We start from the raw sequence: 26,977 nt of genomic DNA on the forward strand, positions 1-26,977 counted from the left end.
GGACTGGACAGAGCATTGAGAAGCATAAACTTATTAGACGATGGAAGATGGGTCCACAGCTGGGTGGGAGGCTGGGGTGGTTATCAAACAGATGACTTGTTACTGAGCCAAGTAGTACTTAGGGCTCCATCATAGGCAACACAGGCTGCTGCAAAAATACTGTTCAATCTCCCATCTCATGCTGCATTTGTACTTTTCCTTATTTTATGTTACAAACAAGGTTCATACGTTAGCAAGAAGAGGGAAATAGGCCATGTGCGGCAACAGAGTCAGACTACCTGAAAAGAACTCTGTTAACATCATTCATTTCCATGTTTTACGTATCAGGAAAGTTTTCTCTTTACTTAGCTCTTGGGCTCACAAAGGGCAGAATCCTATCATGCATTCTCTTCAGTGGTAACCAGTTTAGCTGGCATAGGCCAGGCTCAATGTCTTGTCTGCACTGAAAATTAAATTTAAAGTAAACTCAGAAAAAAGATAGTCAATTCGTATCCTTAAATTACTACTTTTCTAATGGTGATCTTGAGAATTGGAGTACAGGAAGACAACTCAAAGCACAGGATCATGTGACAAAGGATAAAATTGATATATGAATGTGAAACACATTCCTTGGCCAGAATATACTCCATCATTTTTCTGTACAATAAATCAAATTATAGAAAGGGAGTTCTTACCTGGAGTCTTGAAGTTCCTCAGCTGAGAGGGAGTATCATAAACTTCCAGGATCCAGTCACCAGCAGCTCGTTCTCCCCAGCAATGAATGGTCATGAACTCCCAATTTTTAAATCCTTCCATGGAATGATCAAAAAGCCTGAGAGAGAACCATAAAACATTGTATTTGTATGTTATTTAAAATCTAGTGAGTGTCAAGTCAAGACCATGATCAATGATCTCTCTGTATCTACCAGCATGTTCAGCTCAACACTGGAGGTTGTCTTCATCCTGGGCATCACCCATTAGTAGATCCAAATACATGTATATCATTGTTCTACCAGAGGGAAACAGGCACGGGGCTGGCTGTACAGTAACAAATCTGGGAGGGATAATGATGTGGGTATCAGGGAACCTAGGCTAAGACTCTACTCACAAGCCTGGTAGTACCAAGAATTGAAGATGTGGAGCAACTGAAGCTCTCTTACACCGCTGATGGAAATGCAAAATGGTGCAGCTGCTCTGAACAACAGTTTGACGATTCTTACCATATGACTAAACAATACCCCCCCGCCCCGCCAGACATTTACCCAAGAGAAGTGAAGACATACGTCTACACAAAGAACTCCACATGAAGGCTCACAGCAGCTTTATTCATAATCGTCAAAAACTGTTAGCAATTCAGATGTCCATCAACTGGTGAATGGGTAAACAAATTATGGTATATTCACAGAATGAAATACTACCTAGTAATAAAAACTGTTGAACTGCTAATAACTGCAACAACTTGAATGAATTTTGAAGGCATTAAGCTAAGTGGAAAAAGTCAGACACAAAAGATCATGCACTATCTGATTCAATTTATATGACATTCTAGAAAATACTACTTAAACAGAAACAGATTAGTGGCTGTCAGGGGCTAGGAGGTAGGAGGCAGGGGCATGGTGGAAGTTTTGGGAATGAAGGAACTGTTTTATACCTTGAAAATAATGGATGGTTATGCAACTATATATATTTGTCAAAACTTATTATTCACATTAAAAAGTGAATTGTATGTAAATTACTCCTCAATGAAAAACCATGCCCATTAATCTTATCCAGTTCAGGGAGTCATGCCTGGAACTGCAGCCTAAATTCTGCCCTTCCAGCCCTTCTAATAATTTTCTAAATTCCTAATTCCCTATATGAAATCTCTTCCTGCTTGAAATCACTGGAATTACTTCTGTTTTCTGTGAAGTAATCCTGAGGGATACAAAATATAAAGGAAAATAAAAAGAATCCTCATCAAGAATCAAGAGATGTCAATAGGTATGTATAATAGATATGTATAAAATGGATATGTATAAGGCTAGCATATGAAGAAACAGGCATATTATTTACATAGGCATGTGATGTAGATTTGATTATCTGAAGAAATATCCAAAAGGTTTCTATAGAGATGGGACCCAGAAAGTAGAAAATGAAAGATGGGGCAAGAGAAAAAAAAATTTTTAAGTACTTAAAAAAAATTATATACATCTATTATTATTATTATTGTTATTATTATTATTTTTGCGGTATGCGGGCCTCTCACTGTTGTGGCCTCTCCCGTTGCAGAGCACAGGCTCCGAGAGCGCAGGCTCAGCGGCCATGGTTCACGGGCCCAGCCGCTCCGCGGCATGTGGGATCCTCCCGGACCGGGGCATGAACCCGTGTCCCCTGCATCGGCAGGCGGACTCTCAACCACTGCGCCACCAGGGAAGCCCCACATCTATTATTTTTGTTGGGGCAAACAGAGAGGGAAAAGCATCTCTAGCATTGTCTTAGGAGCAACCATGTCCAGTTACTGGGACATATCTCTCCTTCAGTGCAGACAAATACAAAGGTCATGACAAGTGGATGTTGATAGCTATTTAAGACATACAATCACCTCTCCTTGCTTTACTTTCATGTTCACCAAGGAGATTGGTGGTTATCATTTGAACTTCCATGTGGATCTTCCCACTGGGAGAAAATGCACCCTTCTAAAAACAAAAATAACCAGTTTAATCTCATTATAACTTAATACATTACACTTCTGATTTTTTAAAGTGTTCTATCAATGTGTTTGAGGCTCCCTCTAAAATGCCAGCTGGATTCTAAAGCTGGAGGGTTAGGTGGCGTGACTAGGGAGTGTGTTAGGTAAATGGTTGACACTCGGCAGCTTTCCCTGGAGAAAAGCAATAAACAGGAAAATCACCTGTTGCATACTCCTGAGGTCTTGAAAGAAGAAAAATAAAAAGTATTTAGCAACATTCTCAAAGTGTCCCATGGTCAGAAAATTGAGAAAAGGCTGAGTTAAAGTTGAACAGATCTCTTTACTGGAGAACACTGCAGATCTTTGGAATATTCAAATATGTTTTGTTAATCTCCATAATGGGGTTAATGGGAGGCAGTGATTTTCAAACCTTATATGGACAGGAAGGCCTTTTTCTTTTTTTAGAATATCTGTATACTACCTGTAACAGGTTACTTCTGAACCGAAGGGTGCGGCATTTCAACGAGGACCATATTGGATCTGGCGGCTTTCCCTCATGATAACGGGGATGGAAACAGTGGCTCCTTACATGAATGTCTTCCCACTGAAAATGATCTTCGATAGATTATGGATGGTACATACATCCAGGAGATCTTACAATCCACGCACTTCCACAATAGGGCTTGTTTCACAAGTTTGTGGCTTGAAACTGGACTTGGCCAGGAAGAAACTGTTGGGTCATTATAAAAACAATTGACTTACCTACTGGGTCGTTCATGTAAAACCCAGAAAGTGTGTGTTGGGTGAAAATGAGACACAGAGGTAGGGAAGGAGGAACCTTTTCAAATGGCACTCCCTGCCAGAGAGATGTTACTGAAGCGAATATTGTGACATAGAAATGGATGGAGGCGGAAAATTGGTCAACCACTTCTTAGCCCAACAGTTCTAATTTCAGTTCTAATTCGTTGAGGCTGTTGTGCCATTTGAGGGCACTGAAGCAACAACTTGTCACGTAATACCTTTCCAAGAGTGTCGAACTTAAAAGCAATTCCCAAACAGTTTAGACAGAACATTTGGCTCACGGCCTCATGTTCAAAAACTACAAAGGAGACTTGAGGCTGCCATCACATGAGGGGCAGTCTTGTTTCCATAACCTCAGCCAACTTTTAATTACTCATGGGTCAGTTATTTGAGTGCTGGATTAGCAGACCCTATGTTTCTTCCCTTACACCCTTTCCTCTCCACCTTTGAAAATCATTCCATTGTTATCAATCATTTTAAAATCACATTTGGAACGAAAATTAAATATAAACTAGGTACCCAGCGGAACTATCCATAATCACCATTCAAATAAGTGTTTCAAAGCCCAAATGTAAACAGGCTTTGTCTATCTGGCTGAGTGGTTCCCAGCCTGGTCTCTTCATTTTATGCAGAGCTGGAATGCTCATTAGTTTCATGTGGATATAAAAGTTGAGGAGAGGAATTAAAATGCAGCCAAACACGATCACTGCATTTTGCTAAAAGAGTTGACAGGGAGAGAAATAGACACTGAGTTACTGTTGTTTCAACTAGCTGGGCATTGACTTTTCTAATCACCACCCTTTTATTTTTACTCTGATTCAGTACTTAAAAGTATTCGCTATTTTTCGTATTGTACTATTAAAAAACCCTGCATCATCTGCATATAACAAAAGGTAATGTAGGTAGATGAGATTTGTGTTGCAAAGAACATACTTGCTCAAACCAAGTGTCAAACCACTGGACACCTCTAAAGAGATTCTAATTGTGTGGTCTTCGTTTATCAACTAAAAAGTCCAGTGCCTTGTCTGAACGTCTGTGCTGTGCCAACAGTGAAGAAAAGAGACACATGCCAACATTATTAGTGTGGATCAAATGTCAATAAAGCAGGGCCAGTGTGCTGAAAGCTGGAGTAGATTAACTCCATGCCTGTGTCCACATCTCCTATTGCAGTGAAACCCTGTTCTGTCAACTTGACTTCATAATCCTGTGCTCAATGAAATGATATATGCATGCAGTGGCACAAATCATGTATCCAGTTATTAAAACGGTGCCCACAGCCCTACCCCTGTGAGCGGTTTTCAAGTACATTACTTTGGATGCAGCTTGATAGGAAGGACTGCCATTAAATGTAGTACGTCCTTTTGAGGAATTAACTCAGGAAATAACTCATATAATTACCGTAGGCTTTCTTTCCCCCTCTCACTTAAAGAGTCTAGCCAGTGTGTCAAGGCTACAACATGCTTCTCTGATGTTATGGCAACTAAATAACAAGACATTTTGTAAGTACTGACAGCTATGTGTTATCATATAATTATTTCTCAAATTGTAAATGGATCTTAATTTCAGAATCATCCACGACTACCCAGACAGTATTTGTGTTCACTACAGAATTAGACATTAAACCAGTATTTTGGAAGTTTCCTTTTTTCTTTTGGTTCTGTTTTTTGATTTTTTAATATTTTTAGTGCTTCACCACAATTTAACATAAAGCTGATAGAATGCTTAAAGCACTCATTTGGCTCAGTTGTAACTGAGCTTCTGATTTTCTTCAGATGTTTGGCTTTTGTAAGTTTTAAATAATTTGCTTCTGAAATGGTATTTAAAACACACTATTAAGTTTTTCTCTCTCTTCTAATCTAAATTGCTTCTTTAAGAAAGGTCGAGAGAAAGGTACTGGTTTTAGAGGTTTGGAATACCTAAAAAGGTGAGTTTTCTAAAAAAACTTTCAATGTGCACATTATTACTAACTTACCAACCCCGAAATGCATTCCTTCTTGTGGGTACATGATGTAAGTGCTTAATCGTCTTGAAGATATATTCTTTAATAGTAGATGGCTTTTATCTAAATATCTGTTTTACATTATAAACTCCTTTGTGAATGACTTTCACAGCACCCAGCAGCATACTGCTCACAAGTTTTTTGATGACATGAAAATAAGAAGAATGTGTTTGAAAAAGCTGGGTGATCTTTTAAATCGGTGCTATTTAAAAGTCTGGTCTGTGGATGGGCAGCTTCAGCATCACGTGGGAGCTTATTAGAAATGCAAATTCATGGACCTCACCTAGACCTTTAGAATCAGCCTCTCTGGGAGAGACCTGGCCATCTGTGTGTGATAGGCATTCATCAGGTGCTTTGAAAAGCACTGCATAAAGAAGGGTTAGCACTTATAAGTGCTAACTTATAAGTTAGCACTCATAAGTGCTTACTATGCTAGGAGCTTGCTGTATGTTACGTTATTCACTACTTGTAACAACCCTGTGAGGCAGATACTACTACGTCTGTTTTCTAGATGAAAGAATCACTTTTCCAAAGTCGAACATAAAAAGGGGTGAAATCAAGACAATCCCAGCTCTAAGCTCCAAAGGCCGTACCTTCTTTTGAATAAAGGAAGAGGGTTATTCTTATGGTGAGGCCTTACCGGAATGTAAAACTTCCACGGCAAAAGTGTAATTCTGCAAGTCACACATACATTTATACAGCAGGACACTTTACAAAATGTCAGTAGTCTGTCACTGAACATTTGGGCGGGGACAAAAAATATTCAAAGAGAAACACCAATTAAACACAGTTAATTATAGAACCCTATAGGTTGTGCAGACAAGAAAGTGTACCTTCTTTCTACTTAAGACCATAATTAGAAGCAGAGATACTCATCTGTAATCAAATTTAGAAAGGGAGGCAACGTTTCAGCTTTCAGTCAGAGGCCAAAATTTGGAACAGAGAGCCAATACAGCTAAACTAAATCTAAAACTCAATGAATTGGGGAAAGGGGGTGTATTTAGGGGAAGGAAAAAAAAGCCAGGTTTTCATAATTCTAACAAATGCAGCTGAAGGAAGAATCTGATGAGATAAGCTTTTTGTTGGGAAATATGTAGGCAAGCAGAATTTGAACATGCGGTCTTATAAAGGCTTACATCTAGAGTTGCTCTTGTATCTGTTTTAAAGGGACCCAAGCCCACCCGATTCCCCTACCCATGCCAGATCCCCACAGTCTCCCTAGAAGGAAAGCACTTGTGCCGATTATTCAGTTTGGTTTTTTGTTAGGCAGGGTGGACAGGCCAGAAGGAGGAGCGGAAGGGTGGGAAGACAGGAAAAAACAAAAGGGAAGAGAAGGCACTAACTGTCCATTCCAGGATGCCTCTGTTTACTCGGGGCTCCCACCCACTAAACCATCAACCTGGCCTGCCACGGGGGCGGTGGAGGGGGGGTTGCCTGCTGGGCTAATGGGGCATGCAGCTCGAGCTCGACTAGCTGTGAACGCTGCTGAGTGCCTTCCAGGGCTCAGCACCTGCAGATGCTCAGGGTAAACCGTGCTTCCTGGAACAGCTGTTCTCCACAGGAGTTCCAGCCAGTGCCCGGCCGCCAGGACAGGGAAGCACTGAGGGGCTCCAGACGGCCCACACTGACAACGTCTTCAACGACCTCGCTGAAAAGCAGTTCCCTAGGAATTGTCATGGTGAGGGCATAAGCAATGTTGAAGACACTCCTTACTGAAATGTCTAGGAAAATGAGGACTTCTGGAAAGCTGACCATGACCCCTTTATTTCTTTTGGGAATTTACTGTTAGGGATAGCATTTTCTGGTCCCAAGACCAGGACACAGATTTTGTCAATACTGAAATGAAGATAATAATGGAGGGGAGTTGCTGTCCTCTCAGCTTCCTTCCTAGTTTATTCTCCTTGTCTGTATGTCTAGTTTTTGCACCATTAAGGGGAGATGATGCCAGTGAGCCTCGGATTCTGAGTCTGAGCTGAATCTCAGCATCCTCCTTCTCACAGCAGCCAGTGCACAGGCCACTGTGAAGAGTTCTGCCTCACGGAGAAGCACGAGAGATCAAATGGGAACGACTCTTTGCCACCACAGCTCTACCTCTTCATCTCAAATGACCCCACTAGGAAAACTGTGCGTTTTAAACATTTCAGAATTCCTGTCTTTTAACTGCACAGTGTTCTTTGCTTTATGTGGTCCTCCTCAGAAATCTTGACTTCTTTGAAAGAAAGATAAGTGTCCAACAGGGGAACTATTTATTGCCCTCATTAATAATCTCTGACACACAAATGAAATACTTAGGAATAAAGTTGACCAAGGAGGTGAAAGATGTATATGCTGAGAACTATAAAACATTAATAAAGGAAATTAAAGATTCAAAGAAATGTAAAGATATCCCATGCTTTTGGATTGGAAGAATTAATATTGTTAAAATGGCCGTGCTATCCAAAGCAATCTACAGATTTAATACACCTGTATTAAATACATCACTGATTTAATACAGTGTCAAATTACCCATGACATTTTTCACAGAACTAGAATAATCCTAAAATTTATATGGAACCATAAAAGACCCAGAATTGCCAAAGCAATCCTGAGGAAAAAGAACAAAGCTGGAGGCATAACCCTCCCAGACTTCAGACAATACTACAAAGTTACAGTAATCAACACAGTGTGGTACAGGCACAAAAACAGACATATAGATCAATGGAACAGAACAGAGAGCCCAGAAATAAACCCACACACCTACGGTCAATTAATCTTTAACAAAGGGGCAAGAATATATGATGGGAAAAAGAATCTCTTCAGTAAGTGGTGTTGGGAAAGTCAGACAGCTGCATGTAAATCAATGAAGTTACAACACACCCTCACACCATACACAAAAATAAACTCAAAATGGCTTAAAGACTTAAACATAAGACATGACACCATAAAACTCCTAGAAGAGATCATAGGCAAAACATTCTCTGACATAAATCATAATACCAGTGTTTTCTTAGGTCAGTCTCCCAAGGCAATAGAAATAAACACAAAAAAAACCATATGGGACCTAATCAAACTTACAAGCTTTTGCATAGTAAAGGAAACCATCAACAAAATGAAAAGACAACATATGGAATGGGAGAAAATATTTGCAAATGATGTGACTGACAAGGGCTTAATTTCCAAAATATACAAACAGCTCATACAACTCAACAACAAAAAATAAATAACCCAATCGAAAAATGGGCAGAAGACCTTAAATACACATTTCTCCAAAGAAGACATACAGATGGCCAATAGGCACATGCAAAGATGCTCAACATAGCAAATTATTAGAGAAATGCAAATCAAAACTACAAGGAGGTACCACCTCACACCACTCAGAATGGCCATAATTTAAAAGTCTACAAGTAACAAATGCTGGAGAGGGTGTGGAGAAAAGGGAACCCTGCTACACTGTTGGTGGGAATGTAAATTGGTGCAGCCACTATGGAAAACAGTAGGGAGGTTCATCAAAAAACTAAAAACAGAGCTACCATATGATCTAGCAATCCCACTCCTGGGCATATATCTGGACAATACTATAATTCGAAAAGATAAATGCACCCCTATGTTCATAGCAGCACTATTCACAATAGCCAAGTCAAGGAAACAACCTAAATGTCCATCCACAGATGAATGGATCAAGAAGATGTGGTACATGTATACAACAGAATACTACTCAGCCATAAAAAAGAACAAAATTGTGCCATTTGCAGCAACATGGATGCAACTAGAGAGTATCATACTAAGTGAAGTAAGTCAGAAAGAGAAAGACAAATACCATATGATATCACTTGCATGTGGAATCTAAAATATGACACAAATGAACCTACCTATGAAACAGAAACAGACTCACAGACATAGAGAGCAGACCTGTGGTTGCCAAGGGGGGAAGGGAGTGGGGGAGGGATGGATTAGGACTGGGAGTTTGGGGTTAGCAGATGCAAACTATTGTATATAGAACTGATAAACAACGAGTTCCTACTGTAATAGCACAGGGAACTGCATTCAATATCCTGTGATAAAACATAATGGAAAAGAATATGAAAAAGAATATATGTATATGTATAAATGAATCACTTTCCTGTACAGCAGAAATTAACACAACATTGTGAATCAAATATACTTCAATAAAAAAACAAATTAAAAAAAAATCTCTGACATACAAATCCCTTCTAAACCCTGACCTCATCACCCTTTCCTTTGGAAAAGGTATTACTGCCCTGCAGGCCAACATGATGGCCACCAGGAGCAAAGCAGACCTTCCCTTCACAGCCTGCCCACCCCCTTGTCGATGCTTCTTGCCTTCAGTTCCCAGTCTTAGGAATGTGCTTTGAAACAGGGCCAAGGTGAGTGGACATGAGGATTCCTTGCCATGAGGTCAGAGACTGGGAAGTTCTGAGTAGAGATTTCCTCTCATAAAATTAAAGCTTTGGAATACGCCAGAAGGAAAAAAGGCCAAAGGAAACGGTCTTCCCTTAGCTGCCTCAGTAGGAGGGATGCTACTAGCGTCTAGTACAACAAGGACAGGGGAGCCAGACCCTGGAAGGTGGGCAGATGTGGTTTTGGGACCAGGTGTAGCTGTTTTACAATTAAAGGGTCAGATGCTGAAAGCAGCGTTTTTGGGGAGCTATGGACAAATGAATTCATAACATCCGTTTACATCTCTTGGTGCCTCCAGTCCCCTCCCTCCACTCAAATTTGTCTACCTTTTCTGGGGTGGCTACCTATTTTCAGCACTGAGATGGAAGACAGACAAAAGAACAGCACTTTAAGAAATGCTCCAGACCAAGAAGATGCACTCTGAGTGCAGATTTTATTCCCAGGAGGTAATGATGGGAGAGGCTAAAGTAAACCGCCAAGATCGGTCACCGAGCATCTGAAATGCCTGTTTCTTTTCTCTGACACAAGTCATGCAGCACTTTGGGGTTCAGCACTTTGCAAAGAGCAAAGCGGATGTCTGCTGTTGAAGAATGCATGCAAGACTGAAGCCAGCGACACTGTAATCCACCAAATGCCTGTGATGCAACCCACAGCTCCCCTGCTCACAAGTTTCCTCACTGAAGTCATTTCCAGGGAAGCCAACAAGAAATACTGAAATATGCAGGAAGAGCCCAGAAAGGCTGAAGGGACTGAGTTTTCCAAGCAAACAGCAACTGTGGAGGGACTGTTTTTCTACAACGGAGGGGGCTCCAGGGAGAAGAGCTGCACATGGGTGAAGCCAACCTTTGTTCTTCACCAAGGATCACCTGGATATTTCAAGTTCAATGCAAATGCACAGCAGTAAAGAAAAAAAGAAAAACATCAAGAAAAAGGTCTTCCCTGGTTTTGGTAACAACAGCTGGTGTGACCTCCATTAATCATAGAATTGGGCATCTGCAGGCCTTGCTCGCTGGAGAGAAGCCTCAGGCAGGTAGCAGCAATGACCTGGTGGGAGCTGAGACCCCTGTCTGTGGAGGGAGGAGGGCATGCCCAGCGACTGAGATACCAAAGCATCCTTTAGTTTCTTGCATCTGCATACCCTTAACCTGGCAAGCTGCGCTTCGTAGAGTACGAAGCCCAGGCTTCCCCACGCCCTAACGGAAGACATTAGGTTTTAAAGACGAACACAAGAAGACTTCTGAGCACAGACATAAAATGCAGTGAAAGACGCTGGAATCTGTACTCCTAGTTACTATCACCAAGAAGTGCTACTGCTGTTTTTCTCACTGTCCTACAGCAGATGAAGTTGGAGATTTTGAAAAGCAAATGGTAATTCCTCAGTCTCACTTTCAGCTCTGCAGGCTTGCATTGGCCTTGGCCTCTCAACTCGTCTGGCATGTTGTCATTGTCCTAACAGAGATCACCACTGCCGTGGACACCTGGCATGAGGACAGGCGGCTGTGTCAACATAAGAGGTTGGCTTTCATTTGGACTGCATAGGCCTTTGACAATAAGGTTTTTGCCCCTATAAAATGTTCCTCTTGGATAGAAACATCAAATTAAAGAAACGTATAGGCTTTTGGCTGTGGCTTGTATTTTAGAACCATAATGGGAATGGGGTGTATAAGGCAATCTGACATTTCCCCATCTGGTCCCACTTGTTGACAAGTATTCCCCACCCATGCTCTCAACCACTTGAAAAGCCAGTGGAGCAAAAGAAAACTTGGGCTAGAACATTCTGGCCTTTCAGCAGGATCCTGGCAATACAATTACCTGCTGGAGAAATGTTTGGAGGAAGTATGGAGAAAGGAAGAGGCTACTAAGAAAAAGTAAGTGCCCTCTTGGCCAATGAAGACTAAAGGGCCAACCTTTAAAACAGTGGTTAGCAAACTACAGTCAGTCCTCAGACCAAATCCAGCCCTTGGCCTGTTTGTGTGAATAAAGTTGGTATTGGAACACAGCCATACACATTCATTTATATTGTTTACAGCGGCTTTTGCACTCTAACAGCAGAGTTGAGTAGTGGCAATAAACACATGGCCTGCAAAGCTCAAAATATTTACTAACTGAATCTTTGTAGAAAAAAATCTGCCAAAACCTGTTTTAAAACAAATAGAATTTCCTTTAACTTTGGAAAGTGCTCTGGCAAGAGCATTCAGTTAATCTGTAACAAATGCCAGCAGACACTTAAGGGCAGGGGAGGGCATCTCAGAGGCCTAAGGAATTAGTGTTCTGCACTTCTTTTATAGGATAAGGAACAACAGGCGGCCCTCAATTTTTCTGCAGCATCCTTTTAATATTACCCAACTCTTAAATGTTTTACTGTTCCGTGCCTACAGATTCTAGGCGGCTTTGCACTCTCTGTTTATGTGTGGGCAGTGAGAGCTATGACCATCCCATCATGATGTGTAAGTGGCATTCCCCCTGGCCCCACCCAGTTTTTAGGGTAGTAAGAAATTAAGGAACAGCTGTATATTTTTGAATTAATGTTTTTGGGGTTTTTTTGATTTATACCCAGGAGTGGAATTGCTGGGTCATATGGTAGTTCTGTTTTTAGTTTTTTTTGAGAAACCTCCATACTGTTTTCCACAGTGGCTGCACCAATTGACATTCCCACCAACAGTGTACAAGGATTCCCTTTTCTCCACACCCCCGCCAACATCGGTTACTTGTGTTCTTTTTGATGGTGGCCATTTTGACAGGTGTGAGGAGATATCTCATTGTGCTTTTGATTTGCATTTCCTCTGATGATTAGCAGTGTTGAGCATCTTTTCATGTACCTGCTGGCCATCTGCATTTCCTCTTTGGAAAAATGTCTGTTCAGTTCTTCTGCCTATCTTTTAATCAGGTTGTTATTTGAAAAGATACATGCACCCCAATGTTCATAGCAGCACTATTCACAATAGCCATGATATGGAAGCAACTTAAGTGTCCATCAACAGATGAATGGATAAAGAAGCTGTGGTACACACACACACACACACACACACACACACACACACACACACACACACAATGGACTACTACTCAGCCATAAAAAAGAATGAAATTTTTGCCATTTGCAGCAACATGGTTGAACTTGGAGAGCATTACACTGAGTGAAATAAGTCAGAGGAAGACAAATACTGTATGATATAACTTACATGTACACACACACACACACACACACACACACACACACACACAATGGACTACTACTCAGCCATAAAAAAGAATGAAATTTTTGCCATTTGCAGCAACATGGTTGAACTTGGAGAGCATTACACTGAGTGAAATAAGTCAGAGGAAGACAAATACTGTATGATATAACTTACATGTGGAATCTAAAACTACAATAAACTAGTGAATATAAGAAAAAAAGAAGCAGACTCACAGATTTAGAGAACAAACTAGTGGACGGGGTGGGGAGAGGTAATATATGGGTTGGGGAGTGAGAGGTACAAATTACTGGGTATATGATAGGCTCACGGATTATCCGTACAACACAGGGACTATAGCCAATATTTTGTAATAACTGTAAACGGAAAGTAACCTTTAAAAATTGTATAGAAAATCATGATCCTACAATATATGTACATGCACAATCCTTGACTTCTGAAAAAATAAAAAATAAAGCACAGTGGACTTTTTCGAGCTGAAAGAGTTGCTGGGCGTCACTGTGACCCCCGCACACTGGCGGTCAGGGGCCATGACTGTACCTGTTGGCCAAAAGCTGGGACCTGGTTCCCGAGGGCGAGGTCAGGTAGATGGCCAGGTCTCCCCTCCTGGGGTGGGTGATGGTGATGCGTACAACTACGTGCTCCAGGTAGCTGACGTGGTGGTTGGGATTGTCGGAGCAGCCCGATGCTTTGTAGACGGAGCGCACCGCACTGTTGGGCCGAACTGTCCTGCAACAGAGAGGAGGGGGTTTGAGCAGAGCACGAGGCAGAGCTCGGCTGCGTGAGCCTGCAGGCCTGGAAGGACCGCATGATGCAATGCAAGCCGTGGTCGCTGGAGACTAAGTGACACAGTGTCATTCCCCAAATGATTAGGTTGTTTAAGGGAGTAACCCTGGTTAGGGTGGGAAAGGTGCAAGTGAGAGGAAAGGAGGAATGAAGGTTCTTTTATCTTCATGCAGGTGGTGGGTATCAATCCTGTTCAGATAGATCGCTGGGCCCTGGTGCTGGAGTGTCTGATTCAGTAAGGCTGGGGTGGGTCACAAGAATGTGCCTTTCCAACAAGTTCCCCGGCGATAGGGATGTTGCTGATCTGCGGAATCCACTTTGTGAACCACCAGTATAGGGTACTGTGGTACAGTGGAGGCCTGGGGATGACTATGACCTTGATTCAAATCCCTGGTCTACCATTTCCTTTCTCTATAAGCCAAGTGCACACTCTTCCACTTGCCTACAGGTTCCTGTCTTCTTCACTAGCTTCCTCCTGTGCCACTGTGCCCCTTGAACACTGGGTTCCAGCCACACTAGCATTGGTTCAAGTTCTGGGATAATTCAAGTTTATCTCAGCCACTTTGCATATACACTACTCTGCCTCTAGTGCTTTTTTGCTGCTGTTCCTATGTCTGACTCTTCTTTCATAGTCGAAGCTTAAATTTCACTCTCTAAGATGGTCACTGAACCATAGGAAAAACAAGTTCCCCACCTTTTATTTTCTACCCTTTTTATTTCCAGCATTCACTTATTGTCATTTGTAATGATCTACTTATTATATTATTTTGGTTTGACTCCCCCGCTAGACTGTAAGCTCCACAAGGGCAGGAAGCATTTCTTATTCCTGTTTCTATCCCTGATTATCTAGCCCAGTGCTTGATAGCCACTAAGTGCTTGATAGCAAGAAAAATTGTTGCTGAATTGGTAAATGAATTTGTGAATGAATAAATAATGATTCCATTTGATCCCATTTCCTCCTTTGTCAAAAGGGAATAATACCCAAGTTGCTATAAAGTTTTAAGAAGAAAACACACATTGTTTCTAGCACTTGGCTTGACCTATAGTAAGAGCTCAATAAATACTGGTTAACTTTTTACTTCTTTATTATTTTTTTCTCTCATTCTTTGCCACAAATGGGTAGAATGGGGAAAAAAAAACCTTAGTCCACTTATTTCTGCTTCCTAACAATTTCCTCAAGAATTATAATGGCTCTAGTTTTATTACAAACCAAAGTTCTTATGTATTTTTCCAAGCTAACTCTCTAAAAAGAAAGCTGAAAGCAAATTACTAATAAAATCACTAAAATAAATCCTATTCTTCAGATTCAGCGCCTAGGAGAGACTTCACTATCACTTGATGAATCCAATCAGCACAGCCTCCAAGTTTGTGAGGCTGAAACAGGGGACTAGGCCCTGGAATCTGAGTAAACTGCAATCTCTTTTACTGTGCATCCTGCATCACTCTTCAGAGAACTACATGGTATGTAGTTAAGTTTCCAGAACATAAGGTTTAGTTTTGGGAGTATACCAACTTATGGGGAATACTTCTACCATAAAATATGGGGACAACTTCTACCATCAAAAAGAAATATTGACAGAGTAGAAACTTGAAAAATGCCCATCTGTAAGGGTCCCCTCACCCCCTTGTAAGATACGTTTTTCTTTTAAGGATCCTTGGGTTATACTAGTGTGTATTTAATGGCTTAGGGTCTTAGACATTCTATTAGAATTTTATAATTACGTTAGAAAAACACTACACAAATTTCTAGTTTCCATGTGCAACACAGGGCTGTCTCAAGATATCTGCACTGGCCTAATCTCTTTCAGGGCACTGTCATGCTGTCTGCTTGCAGCAAACATTACTTGATTTGTCGGTCTGTGCTCTCCACACAAACGTGCTGCTGGGGAACAGTGGTCCACTTTTCCGCCTCCATCACCATGGCTTCCGCATCCATCAGTCCAAATCCATAGAGATGGCTCACTACAGAAGGCAAGCAGTTGGTCAGCTTTACCGTAGTTAGCAGCAACCTACGCCATATATGTTGAGTTATACTTTCACACAGTAGAAAACCCAGACACAACCCTACGGGAGCCAAGCTTTCTTTCTAGCAACGATTAAAAAAACAAATAAAACAAGTAAACAATCATAAGAAAATAAGATGAATGCATATTATTCGTTGAATATGTTCTATAACTAGTAACATGACTACCATTTATGAATCGTTACTACATGGCAGGCACTAGTCCATATTTTTACGTTTAATCCTCCCAACAATCTTAAGATGTTAGTGCTATTATTATTATCATTCTTGGATGAGAAAACTGAGGAAAGAGAGAAACTTGGCTAAGATTGACCATCAATTCAGTGGTTGAGCCAAATTCTAACCCACATAGATTTACTCCCAGGCCTCACTGTTAACCACTTGTATTCAAGTGATAACATCACTAATTTTGTAGGATAAAATAATTAGTAGGTTTAAAGAGAAGTGTATACAACTTCAAAAATACAAATTTTCTGACCTATCTAGTATTTTGGTTGAAAATCCTGGAAGACATAAATTATTATCTTTCCTCTGGCATATGAAAAATTTATTAAACTTCATGCATGAAATATTTGGAGGCCTCTAGACTTTTATGCCAGCTTCTTATCCTCGAATGTTATAAACTTTTAGTTCTCAATGAGAAATAACCTATCGATCTAAAGCTAAATTTGACATAACTGTCTCAGAAATTTCAATTACATACAGGAATATTTTAATGATGATACAGTGAGACCTACATTTGCAGCTGTTTCTAAAAATACTTTAAAATCCCAGTGGAATGCTTAAAATCTCCACCTTGCATTAAACTCTCTCATATCTTTATATTTAACACAAAGTCATACTTCGACCAGATTTGTTGCCTAAAACATTTCCTTATGACATGAATTACTTTATGCAAAAGTGTCTAGAGATGCCCATGCTTATGGGTTATTTAAATACTTCAGCTTGAAATTCAAGATATTTTATGATACAGTCCCATTCTACTTTCAAAACAACCTCCTCACCAAACCTTTTGCGTTAGCAAGGTCAGTCACTCCTCTGCAGTCCCAGTCATATCTTGCTCTTTCTGCCTCAGTGCCTTTGCCCATGCTGAGCCGTTGGCCTGCAGTTCCCTCACTCATCCTCTCTGCAGAGTCCGACTCTACTCTTCTAAGTTCCTGGAGGCCTAGCTAGTCTAGCTTCTCCTTCTTGAAATAGTCTTGACCAATAGAAGTCAGTAGACATTTACTGAATTTCAACCACCTGTGATGAGTGAATTTTCTCCTTTCCAGACCTATAGCTTTAATTTGTCAGTTCATCTGCCCTTCTGCCCATCTAGCCAGCCATCCATGCATCCATCCGTCCATGCATCCATCTATTTATCCATGCATCCATCCGCCTATCCAACATTTCTTGAGTGCTTTCTATGTGCCAGGCACTGTATTATGCACTGCACTTTTTACCTGTGTCATCTATTGAATTGCTAATTAACTCTCTGTCAGCATGTCTTTTTACCCCAAATGTATTATAAACTGCTTGAGGGTGGGAACTAGGACTTATATTTCTTTATCTGTTTCATGGAAGTTATAGCAGAACTTTATACACATGGGAGGAAATTATAGCATATAAAAAGGAAAATTGTGCTAGGATTCAGAAATCCTGCTCCATTTCTGCTATTTGCTAATCATATAGCTTTTGGCAAACAAGATAAAATATCTAACCCACAATTTCCTTGTTTGGGGATATTATTATCTATCCCATCACCATTACTAAATTGATTATTATTATATATCCTACATGAGAAAATCTGTGTAAAGAGCTATACAAATGGAAGGGCTCATTATATCAGATAGCCAGACAGGACATACTGAATAAAACAGAATAAAAGTACTTTGCTATGGCAAGGATATATTTAGGATTTTTATACATGTACTTTTGCAACTTTTATTATGAGTGATTTTTTTCTTGATTAAAAAGTAATGTATGTTCATTGTAAAAACTTGTGAATACATCCAGAAAAGAATAAAATAAAACTCATCAATAACCTCATCACAAATCGGTAAATGCTACTAACAATCCTATTTAGTTTTATTTATATAGTATTATGTGAGGTAAGCTTGCCGCCTTAATTTAAAAAGATACAGAGTAACCCACATAATGGAGGAGAAATGTCAAATTAGGGCTTAAGGAAACTAAATTGTGGCGACCTTTTTTTGAAGTTCATATAAATCCTATGCTGTCACTTATCACTTAACCATAGTCTATATCATTTCATTATGAATACTCTAAGGTATTTTCTTTCCCTGGAGGAATTGAAATTATTGCCAAAGATACAATACTAGGCTAACTCTGCATGGCGCACAAATATCCCCGTACTAGTGTCAAGCGGTTTTAAACCCGTACAATTTATCATTTAGTCTCAGTTTAGGGAAATGAGATAAGAGATGTGACTGATATGAGGGGAGTAGAGAAGAGGGTAAGTGGGGGCCTGGGGAGGGTAAGGGCTTTGAATAGTCTGCAAAGTGGGTGCCTGGGCCCCAGCTCAGCTGTGCACGCTGCTGTTCCCCACCTCCACACACCCCACCCCCAATAACTGTCAACTTAACAACCTTTAGGACATAAATTAACACACAGAGTCATCAAATACAACAAACACTTCATGACTGTTAAACAACCACTCGAGTTAAGTAGAAAAGCACCTTGAGTCTTTACGAAGGCCGTAAATTTGTTTCGGTTTCCGATTCAGTTCCTACCCTCCAGAGACAAGGTCTGTTCATGCAACACTCAAAGGAGGTGTTCAGAACAGAGGCTGAGTAGCTGCAGTAAAACTACAGACTGGCAGGTCAACAGAAAAAAAAGTGTATATTAATAAATGAGGGAATCAGAATAGATCATTGAAGTCCATTGAATCAGTAACGGAGATTTTCAGTATTTTAAGTTATTTTAAGATACTTGAAATTGTGTATCTGCCCACAATCATGATCCACAGTCTAAGAAAAAAATGAAATAAATTTATTTCTTCTTTTTTTGGGTGGGGGGCGGTGCTGACAATATATCAACTCTGTGTATTCTGATTGGCAGTTATTTGGTTTTTGGCAAATACTAGTGAGAAGATAATTACACAATGAATGTGTTGGGCAGATAAACTCCTTCAAAACATGGTGTCAACAGGGAAACAAGCCATTAAATGGTATGGGAGCACTAGTAATTTTTCTGAGATATAACTGACATGTAATAATTTTTTATATAATATAAAGTTTCACATTCTAAAATTAGCTATAAATTCAGAAACACTGTTTTGTTTGAGTCAACCACTTGAGTCAAGTCTTGCCCATCACACTGTTACCACTGTTACCATGCCCCATGGAATATGATTTCTTACAGTGGCTGCAGAACACTTGGCTTAGAGATGAGGTTCCATATGTATTTGTGAAGTGAATGAATGAATGTAACTGATTAGAGAAATTTTCTTTAATTCACCAAGTGGCATAAAGAGTTTTTAGGAGAATTGTAAGGGGGGAATTAGGAGCTCTGTTCTTTTTGTTACTGACTACGATAAAGTCATCATTAATACTCAAAATGTATTCAAGTATAGAGCCAATATTCTTCTTTTAAAAATTTATGATTACCTGTATAGCAAATACACCATGCAATTTGTTGTGATATGGCCATTCCATAACTAAAATAGTTTTATCTATGCACGTTTCCCATGCCAAGATCAGAGCAAATCCTGAGCCTGAAAGTAACTTCATGATGATCAAGTGGGACCTCTCTGTGCAAGCACTGTGCCAAATGCAAAATTCTTTGAATTCAATATTTAGAAAGACATTGAGGGAACAAAGCATGTATATAGATTAACTAAAGATCTCGAAGCACAGTTAAGAAATGTATTTCAGAAAGTACATTTATCTCTTGGTAGAATGATGCTGAACAAGCTTAATAAAGGGAATCTGAAAAACTTGCTTAGCATTATATTTGTTCCATTAGGCTGCATGACTGTTTATGCAGATAAGTTCCGAAAAGTGGAACTGCCTGGCGCCAGAAGTTTAACTAGTTTTTATGCCAAGTAATCCAAAAGCTTCCCTGCTTGGACTAGTCAGATCGCCGAGAGAAGGCAGGAAAATAGTTAATGTTCTCTGGTAGGTATATTTCCATTTTCTGATGAGACCAGAAGTGTCAAGAGGAGCTAGTCATTAAATACACAAGTAAACAATTGCATAGTTCAAAAGCAGATACAGTTAATTTAGACAACAGTGCTAGCTATGAGACCTAAAAAAGTCAGTTCTAAAGAAAAGTTAGAAAGCTCAGTAGGAAAAGAAAAATTAGAAGTTTCGGGCACAGGAAGCTATAACCAGGGAAATTTGGTGTACTTCTATCTCTCTTAGTGGACTATCCTTGCTGATGCCAGCTATTTGAAATCTTTTTTTAGAAAAATACCGTACTGAATAGATATTTCATAACTCTACAATGGCTATTAGTAAAGCACTCTCTATATACTATAGTAATTGGTTGGAAAAAGTTGTGTGTGTGATTTTTTTTTTTTAAAGTTTTTGAGCTTCCTGAAGTAAGGCTTTCTGCTACCAGCTGTCAGATGTACAGACAATGCTATGTAGCATCCAGTGTAAAGTAGGGCAAACAACAACAAAAACCATCCAAGTTGCCTATGAGAGATTAAAAATTTTGCCTGTGACTGAAAAAAATACAACTAAGTGACAGCTATCCATTCCTGAGCATTTAATATAAAAGTACAGCCAATTTCTTCCATTGGGGAAATCATTTCTTATGACTAACACGACTAAATGCCTAGGTTCACCCAGGGGTGTCCTGGTTTTAGCACTGAAATCCTGTGTCCCGGGGAAAGCCTTTATTCATGGACAAACCAGGAGAGTGGCCACCCCACGTGGAACCAAGGGAGTAAGGCGATGCTCTTATGGAGCGGCACAGAGCTCTTCACATCTTTTAATATCAATAATCCAGTAACTAGAAGACATATGGGCATCCTGAACTTACATTTGTATTTGTTGAGATGCACGTGATATATAAACATCTCGATATAAAACATGGTTGATAAATTAGGTTTAATTATTCAATTCTTAGAAAGGGTCAATTTCGATACACTTCACCAATATAAGCTAAGAATTTATACCATTAATTATGATATCACTCATGGGGTTTGGAGCACCTACTATGTATTCAACACAATGAGGCTCCAAAAGAAACAGAAACTGCTGTGTGTTCTCAGGCCAGCAGGAGATGAGACAAGAATAACTCTATGATTTCACTAAGAAACAATTAAAAGCGATAACTGTGTAGTCACTGTGTAAGTGTAAAAAGACTTCAAAAGAGGAAGAAATCAGTAAAAAAGACAATGGATGTAAAGCAACTACTAGAGCCTGCTCTACACAAAGTACTCAATAAATGTTAGCTGAAAATTGGAGTCAGGTAAGATGACCCAAGAAGGGAAGGTGATATTTGGACTGGGCTTTGGTGCCCACATCGGATTCAGTGAGGTGGAGATGCAGGGAGGACAACCAGGCGCCAGGATGGAACCTCCCATTTAAATAATCATCAGGTCTGTGTGTGGTTCTTTGGCGCAGTGAGGAAACCAGCAGCCCTGGCATGTGGGGTGAGTGGTCAGCAGGGGATGGGCATTAGCAGTCTACTTGGTAGGAAATAAGGGGAAGAGAGTGGACTGGGGGAGAACTGGATGCCAACCGTGACAGTGGGGTGTCCTCTGCCATCAGTCAGGCTGTTGCTATTCTATTGATACCTAAGGGTAAACCACCAGACTGAGAGGTCCTTACGCAAAATGCAAATTCCTGTCTTGAGGGGGGCTGCTTGATCTGCGGGGTGGGGTTGAAACTCCGACTGAGATCAAAGAGCTCCTGCAGCTGTTAGAGTCCTCGCACCTTTGGGTTCTTTGATCCTCAATGTGCTGAACCACCTGTTCTGAAATAACTGCTCCCACCAGGGACCCTGTGCCTCCTGCACCTACTAATCAAGCCAGACCAAACGTGCAGAATAAGCAGGGGTGTGCAACGCACCCCATTGCACATGCACAATGTAAGTGCTTCAGTACTGCTTCTTTTAAAGTAGAAATAAACAGCTAAATACGAAAACATAAAATGTAAGATTTATAAACATGAAGCGGAAAGTAATACTCTTCCGTCTCCTATGTCAGCACTTCTACACTTAAACATCTCGATAGATGAAAGCCAGGATGCTTGCCGAATTAGCCTTTTCTTCTCTTTCCTTACTCAGACATCTATCTCTTCATTACGTACCCTTTAAATTTCAGTGTGAAAGGCACATAAGCTTCTTAGAGAATCAGAACTCTAGTTGCAGTGCCTTCTTTGCCTCTTCCTACAAAATGCAGACTCCCTGGGGGCAGGAAAACCCTGCAGCCAGCATCTGCCTTATTGCCTTACTTTGCATGGTTTGTTTCCAGTTTTCCTTTGCTTTTCCTAAAATCACAGGCTCTACTAACAACTCCAGCCAGATCCAAAGATGCCAGCCATCACCAGCACTACCGAGGACTTGCATGTGGAAAGTTTCCAGACACTGATACTTGGCTGTCTGCGGGGTCTGCACTTCAAAGCGCCCCTCAGGATGTGTTTGGTTAGCAGCTATAGGTAGTCAGACAGGCTCATCATTACAGAGACGAAGTAAAAAGAGTTTAGGAAACCACTGCTGAGTTCTTCTCCTCCATGTACAATGTACTTCATTATACATGATTTATATGTACACAATTTATTATATATGCATGTATAAAATACATATTTATTCTAATCTTTTAAACTTTACAGAGTTAAGATAAGGAGATATGCCTGCCTTCTCTTAAGGGCATTTAAGAAAAGATAAACATGTCACATTATTTTCTCCTTTTCTCTGGCCATTCTTTTGTTTGCTTCCAACGTGGTGGTCATAATAGGCAAGTAATTTGCTTCAGGTAATTGACTAGCATTTCTTGAATGGAGGTAGGAAAACTATTTTACCCCCTTGGGGAAACTTAGCCATATATTCCTGGGCATACAAGCATAGATACTGCGCTTGCTTTTAGGAAACTAAGATTGTTTGGACAGAGATGAGAACAAAATAAAAAATGTACTACAAGGGCCTTTGGGTAAAAGCTAATGAAGATTAGACTGACCATATAGCTCCCCAGCCTAAATCTTCTTGGTATATAACTTGGATAAACAATTACCAGACTGGGATCTTGATGAGCCAGCAGTCAAAAATTCTTATTTGTGAACTATTCATATTATTTTTAGATAACTCTTCATTTAATTTTCGTTTACTTTTGCTTTTTTCCTTAAATTCTCATAAAAGAATGGAATAGAAAATCTGGTTGATATTTATTTCAAGTGAGTGTATTTTCATACTCTGTAGTTAACAGAGGTTGCAAAGATATGGTTATTGCATCTAACTACACCAAACATCCATGGCTCACCTGATATGAAGCCATTACCCACTGCTGATATGATGGTTGGCAAACTACAAAGAGTGACACATAGAAGAAATTACTCCTTGCAGCTGGGAATGTCATCTTCTGATTGGGAAGAAAGCTAACACATATCTTTCTAAGTTTCAAGTATTATATAAGGCTTCTCATGAACATTCCTTTTCATTTACATAAAACTCAAATAAGGGACAATAATAAGGAAATTTCTGTAAAATCTCAGAAAAATAGGCCACTAATGAAGGCTGCATATTCTCTTAGAAGAAATAATACTTGAGACGGTTCTTATATCCTGGACTAAGATTTGGATTCATGGAGGTATAATTCATGGGGAAAGGAATGAGATATTTGGAATGGTGGCTTCCTCAAGAAACCTGTGTGGGCCTGGAATCCCATGGATGGATTTAATCTGGAGGTAATGGAGTAGCCAACATTCAAGGAAATGACATCATTTAATTAATATTTTAGAAAGACTGATCTGGCATTGGTGTATGGGATATGAAATGGCAGACGGATTGAGGCAGGGAACTAGTTCCTTTAATGGTGCAGGCATGGAAGACCATAAAGAAGGTTATGGAAGGGGTGAAATGAAATAAGAGATAAGATAAGAAAGGAGCAATGAAATTTCACATCTCGCACTATGTAGGATACATACTGAGTCAGAGTAAACGGGGTGATCTAGAGAAGGATACGCCCTGATGATAGAGGTAACTTTGGGGGAGAAGTTGTCTTGTAAAAGACAAGTGACAGTTCCGTTTGGCGGTTTTGAGTTTTAAATGACACAGGTGAGCCTTGGGCAGAGATTCTAGGTGGGTAATGGAAGAAGTCAATGCTGAAGATGGTAGAACTGAAAATCATTAGTCAGGAGGTGGTACTTGTCATTTAAAGGAAGCTGGGGATGTGAAGGTGGAATTAAGAGAATATAAGAAGAAGGGAGGGAGGAGATGGGGAGAGAGGAGGGGAGAAGGAGAGAGAGCCAGAACGCTCTAAACAACAGACCTTAAGGAATGGCCCAGGTGAAAGGAAGGGAGAGAAAGGACTCAGGAGAGTGTCAATGAAGAATGGGGCTATATCTTTGCATCACAAAAGGCAAGGAAAGACAGATCTGGACTGGGTAGATCAAAAGCATGAAATCCTAGAGAAAAACAAGGAGGCTTCTGGTTTGGCAAGCAGAAAATCTCAAAGAGTAATTGCACTTCAAAGGTGGAAGTGGAAACTAGATTGAAGAAAATTACACAGGGATTAAACAGTAAGGAAATGGAAGCAGCTAAATCAGACTACTTGTTGGGAATTTTAGTTGTGTAAGGAAGGACAGAACTAAGGCAGGAGGATAATGGAAAAGGTTTTTTTTCCTCCTCCAAAATGGGGGATACAAAGTTCGAAAACACAGGGTATGGTCCAATTGACAGAAAGGCAAATGCATGAAGCTGGGAGCAAATGGCTAAGAGACTGACAAGAGATGAGATTTTTTAAGAGCACCGTTCACACATGGGATTCCTTATCCAAACTACAAAAAAAAAAAAAATCATTTGAGAGACAAGTTTTTCATTTCTTCTAAGGATGGTATTTCAATTAGCAACATTCAAATTTCACTGGAAGAGAAGTTAATTCATTGCATACAGTGGATAACTTGGGTCTGTGGTTCCCAAACCTGCATGTGCATCACCCAGAGGACATGTTAGGGCACACATTGTGTAGCCCCACTGATTAGTAGTTTTGAGGTAAGGCCCAGAATTTGCATTTCTAACAAGTTCCCAGGTGATGCCAATATTGTTGGTCCAGGGACACCACTTTGAGAACCACTTCCTAAGGGTATACAGGCTAGCATCTTTCCTGGAAGCCCAGTTGATGAAGCCTGGTTAATTAGGCTAGTATCTCCAACATAGGGCCTGAGTTTCTGTAGGCATGATTCACAAACACTTGTCCCTCATGCCAGAAGCGCAAGCAGTAAGTTGGTTATACAGAAGATCATGCCAATATCTTTTCATGTGGGCTACCAAAGACACTTTTGCTTCTCTTAAAAAAATATTTTAAGAAGATAAAATTCTCCCAATTAATCTATAAATGCACATCCCTCATTTTTCAAGCACAGGTTGGTCTAGGTATTTCCTTCTTTGGATACACATCACTTAAAGAGTTAAATTCTATGCATTGTTAGGATAGAATCAGTGTTTGATTGAGATACAAAATCATGCTCAATTACAATGTTGAAAAAAGTAAATGCACTGAGATATGTATTTCCTAATCTTACCGCATCTACAACTGAAGTGCATTTATCAAGCATGCTTCCCAAGATAAGATGCCTAGAAGAAATTTTGTATGGGAGGTAAAAATATTTTACATATGCATTTTTTTACATATTAGCTAATGAAATCTGTAGAACAATGCTAGCAAGATAGTATTATTCACATTTTGCAGCTGAAAAAACTGTCTCATGAATATTAAAAAAACAACAACTCTAAAGTCACTGGGACTTGATCCCAAATGTTCAAAATCTTGATGTATTATATATGTACTCAGTGATTACCACTGTCTGTAAGACACAGAGTATTTCTTTCAGCTACAGTACTCAAATCAATCATAAATCCTTGGAATAACAAGGTAGCAAAGGTGCAGGGGGAACATTTTGGGAATTTATCTACATATCACAAATGAACACTGGAACGTTTTTATCCTCTCTTCCTTTTGCAAATCAGCTGCATTAAAAACTGCTCTCTTCTTCAAAACTCATTAAAATATCATGTGCAGAGAAAGAAATATGTGGAGTTTGGAAGGAAAGTTAACATCTGGCCCATAACCCTTTCCCCTATTCTTGCTGAGAAATGACCTTCTTCAGTCATTTCTATAAGGGGTTTCCCCTGAGTGAGAAGATATTGTTAATATGATAAGGATACTTTATTTTATATTCATGCTGAGGCCATTGTTTTATTACAGCTAACCAGTCATGCACAGATGGAAGAACGGCATTGAGTGGCAAAGAGCAGCTTCCCATTTGTTAACATCCAGCAGTGATCACAATACCCTCCTTCTGGGCTTTTTCAAAGAGGACTCTGGAAACTTCAGGGTGTACCGTGTCTTCTGGTAGAACACCATAAAATGAAGCCTGTTGAAACTATTACTGGGATGTGTGATAGAAATTTAATTGCTTTGAAATGCTTAAGGCTAGCAAGATGTGAACATGTGTAAAGAGTTTAAATTGAGATTCTAAGAAAAAAAAAGTCTGGATCTATTTATGTCACAGAAGATGTATCCAGATGGATTCTGCAAAGTGATCGGCTGGTGTGTATAACTGTACCTTCCTAGACACAGTGGCCTTAGAAAGTTACGTGTAGAACTAGGGTGGGATTAATTTTCAGGATTTCTTTTTGAATCTTTGGGTCTGGTTTTTATTGTAGACACTGGTATGAATATAAAGATCTCTCTGGATAGAAAAAAAAGGATGGGCTAAGCCATCTTTACGAAAATTTAAAAAGATGTAATAAGGCTCCTTTTTCTCTTGTTCATCTGGGTTATCTTACTGATCCTGAACCCGTTTTCACAGCTGGAACAGTGCCCATTTGGCATGGTCTCACTATGGTCACAGCAACTTAGAGCCCCCTGTCCCTGATGGAGGACAGGGAATTAGTGCCGCAGTCTGTGCTCAGAATGCTGATGCCAGAGTCCAAACTGATAGGCATGTACTGATTTC

At 40.0% G+C, this 26,977-nt stretch overlaps 1 protein-coding gene across 4 annotated transcripts in view; it reads right to left on the reverse strand.

Moving 5' to 3' along the window:
* PCSK5 (proprotein convertase subtilisin/kexin type 5) overlaps positions 1 to 26,977 on the reverse strand; it is a 470,026-nt gene that overhangs the window by 177,022 nt on the left and 266,027 nt on the right. For all 4 annotated transcript variants that reach the window (XM_007130098.4, XM_055087125.1, XM_007130100.4 and 1 more), the window contains exons 11-13: positions 15,673 to 15,790; positions 13,583 to 13,771; positions 675 to 811 (exon numbers count right to left, since the gene is read on the reverse strand). In XM_007130098.4, the coding sequence (XP_007130160.1) occupies positions 675 to 811; positions 13,583 to 13,771; positions 15,673 to 15,790 (444 nt within the window). The remainder of the gene's footprint in view (positions 1 to 674; positions 812 to 13,582; positions 13,772 to 15,672; positions 15,791 to 26,977) is intronic.

This window comes from Physeter macrocephalus, chromosome 9, assembly GCF_002837175.3.
Source record: "Physeter macrocephalus isolate SW-GA chromosome 9, ASM283717v5, whole genome shotgun sequence".
NCBI classification, from domain to species: Eukaryota; Metazoa; Chordata; class Mammalia; order Artiodactyla; family Physeteridae; genus Physeter; species Physeter macrocephalus.